At 52.8% G+C, this 2,868-nt stretch overlaps 2 protein-coding genes across 2 annotated transcripts; both read right to left on the reverse strand.

Moving 5' to 3' along the window:
* PPTG_08670 (hypothetical protein) lies at positions 1 to 1,610 on the reverse strand. Its single transcript, XM_008902796.1, has one exon. It carries the CDS (start codon positions 1,349 to 1,351, stop codon positions 659 to 661), a length of 693 nt encoding a protein of 230 aa, XP_008901044.1. The 5' UTR covers positions 1,352 to 1,610; the 3' UTR covers positions 1 to 658.
* An 819-nt stretch (positions 1,611 to 2,429) lies between these two features.
* Positions 2,430 to 2,636, reverse strand: PPTG_22292 (hypothetical protein; the record flags this gene model as incomplete). The annotated part of the gene is made up of 1 exon (XM_008902875.1): positions 2,430 to 2,636. One exon carries the CDS (start codon positions 2,634 to 2,636, stop codon positions 2,430 to 2,432), a length of 207 nt encoding a protein of 68 aa, XP_008901123.1.
* Between the last annotated feature and the right edge of the window lie 232 nt (positions 2,637 to 2,868).

A 2,868-nucleotide genomic window follows, 5' to 3' on the forward strand; every position in this document is an offset into this window, starting at 1 on the left:
CCCCTAGGGACAAGAGAACAGGCGCGTGCAAAGCTTGCCGTGTCCAGAAGAGCTGTCCGGATGTGGTCTGGCCGACAGTCTCTGCTCAACGACCGCATGGCCGACTCAGAGCCACAAATGCGTGTCTTGGGTGGCCCACAACCTCGGCCATCCTCTGAGGGGAAGCCCAACTGACTAGGTTCGAGTGCGCGACCGGACAGAATCTTCCACGGCCGTATGGATAGTCTTCGTCTGCACCCGTGCGTGTCGAATCTGCGATGGAGAAGCACTGCGTAATAATAGCCGTGGGGTATCATTCTCGCAATGGCGCGTGAATCGATTGCAGATTGATCAAGCATGCTCGACAAGCAGGACACATGGAATGCTGCTTGTGTTCTGGTAAAACCGCCGCCCGCATTTTTCGAATCCACACGAGTCTCTCGACTTCATCACCACAATTCAGCGCGTCTATTGATCAAGCGCCGTTCTAAAAGCGTCTCGACGACCGTCTGTATTGCACCACGCGGACTCGGAGAACCAAGCGGAGTTCGGGTATCAAGTTCATTATGTAATGGTCTTATAACACGCAGGGATCGTCAATTAATACCACACGGTTCACGCTCTCCCCAACGGAACGCGGTTGCTAATAAATAGATCAAAGACGATGAATGTGCTCGGCTTACACGACCTGTCGGCGCCAGGGCAACGTGGGCTTCCTGAATACGAGCGACACAGCGTCGCCCGTGCGGCTCCGCAGACTCGAGGCCTGCTCCGAGAACTTCTCCACATCTTTCTTGCTGTAGAAGAGCTCCGGCACCTGGTCATCCGGCACTGTGGGGATAGTGCGCACCAGTACACTGCCGAAGAACGAGACGCGGCGCTTCTCAACCGCAGCCGTGTCGCCCTGCTCCTCCATGGAGGCGCTCTTGACGCGACGCACTTCGCTTCGCATGGCCAACTGGTAGAAAGCGGAGACCCACTGGGCCTGGTCAGCACGGCTGAACACGCGAGCAAGCAGTTCGCGTCCGTCCGTGAAGGTGAACTCGATTCCCAAGTCGTTCTTGGACGCCACTCGGCCGCTGGCAAGCTCTTGTGTCTCTAGGACGTTGCGGCGGTAGCTGGCATCTTGCTTGTTTTGGAATACAAGCAGTTCTGTGTTGCTGAGCACGAGGAAACGCGTGTTCCAGGTCAACACGTTGCGGCGCTTGATGCGCGCGTAGCCCTCGCAGTAGATAACGGACGAGACGGTCTGGTCCAGACTGTAGCGACGGTTCTTGGTGGCAGAGGTGGGCGCAGACAGTGTGGACGCACCGATGCCTGTGTGTGTGCGCCGACGCACGTTGCTGTTACTCGGGGACTGCCGGCGGGTCATTGATGGAAGGTTGGTGCTGGAGGGGCGCCCCTACTCTGAGGTCTGAGGTGGGGCTGTTGGCTGCTTTTGCTGAATGAAGTGCGCGAAGGTAACAGCGACTGACCAGCTGCTTGATGTGTCGGTGGGAAATCCCTATACAGGCAACCGACCGGAATCTGCCCAATTGAAGGCAATCTTGAAGGAAGGAAAGCCAAGCGGAGGGCCGATTAGTATTTCTGCGATAGTGAAACCAAGTGAGAGGGAGTATCGCAGAGTTTGCACACAGACGGGTTCGATTCAACACCCCTTTTCGAGCAATCCGATCAATTCTGTGGATTACACTGCCAGAAGTGGTTGTGTGCTTCCCATGATCAAACGCTTCTGTCCAAGAAAAACTAACGGATAGACTCGACCTAACGGGGAATTGGATATGGGATACACCGGTTGATTTTCTGGTTTTCGCGTTCGAGAAATCATTGCCAAAGGATCGCTACGGTAGGAGTTCAACCGTCGAGCTCGAAACGCTTGTTGATGAGTGAATTATTCCGCCAAATTTGTATCTACACTTTCCCGCCATGTGTACAAAATGCTCCAGCTCTGCTGTTTTCCTCATTGCTTGCACCACCAACTTACCAAGCGCGGTATTAATAGTGAATGCGCTAAGCACGTTAAGCTAACGGCCTTTTGGTTTCAGCGAAGTCAGAGCGAGGACTAGTGGATTGTCATTGTAAAGTGCGACCTAAAAATGAACCCACCTCATGCAAATTCATGTGGGCCACACGTATTACTATCATTGCCTCTTTTCGGTGTGGTGCACGCAGCCATAGATTGTCGTCTATCCCCTCGGTAGTAATCCCAAGGTTTGGATTCTCCCCTCAACAGCAATTAATTTTCGGATCCAGATGACCAGTTCTTAAAACACAATATAATATTCACTCTCACCCCCCCCCCCCAGTTGCGAAATGGAATACATTTGAAGTCAAATATTTCTATTCTGGGGTGCTTAACTATGGGAGCAGTCATAACTGCACAAATGCTGTGCAGCATTCTTGCTGCCTAGTCCGTGCCGAATGTTGAATCGATGAAGCCATCCGTTCGACTACTTTGGAGGGGACGCGTGCTTTAGGATCACGGAGACGCGCTCAGCCTTCACTCTAATTGCATCACCCATGACAACAACACTCTCTTCGCTCCAGGGGCCCACAACTGGCACGGACCTGGCCAGGTTTAGACTGGTGCACCTCGTGCCCGCGATTTTGTGGCCAAATGCGAGACCGAAAGTGGCTCCAGCGCTTTTCTGCATCATCAACTTCGAGATCACTACTCGTGATGATACCATCGAGAGGTCGTTGATTCATGAATCTAGCTTTTGTGGGACAGATTAGGATTTTGAGGGTTGTGCTAGTATATTTTTACAGTCGTTGAGTGCTAGTGACTGTGAGGTCGACTGGCTGGGCTGAAGAGGAGGACATCTTGGTGTGGCGAAGCAAAACTAGTAATAGGAGAGCAAAACAGGGTGAACGCCAGTAATGAGCTAC

Source organism: Phytophthora parasitica, assembly GCF_000247585.1.
Source record: "Phytophthora parasitica INRA-310 unplaced genomic scaffold supercont2.14, whole genome shotgun sequence".
Taxonomy (NCBI): Eukaryota; Oomycota; class Peronosporomycetes; order Peronosporales; family Peronosporaceae; genus Phytophthora; species Phytophthora nicotianae.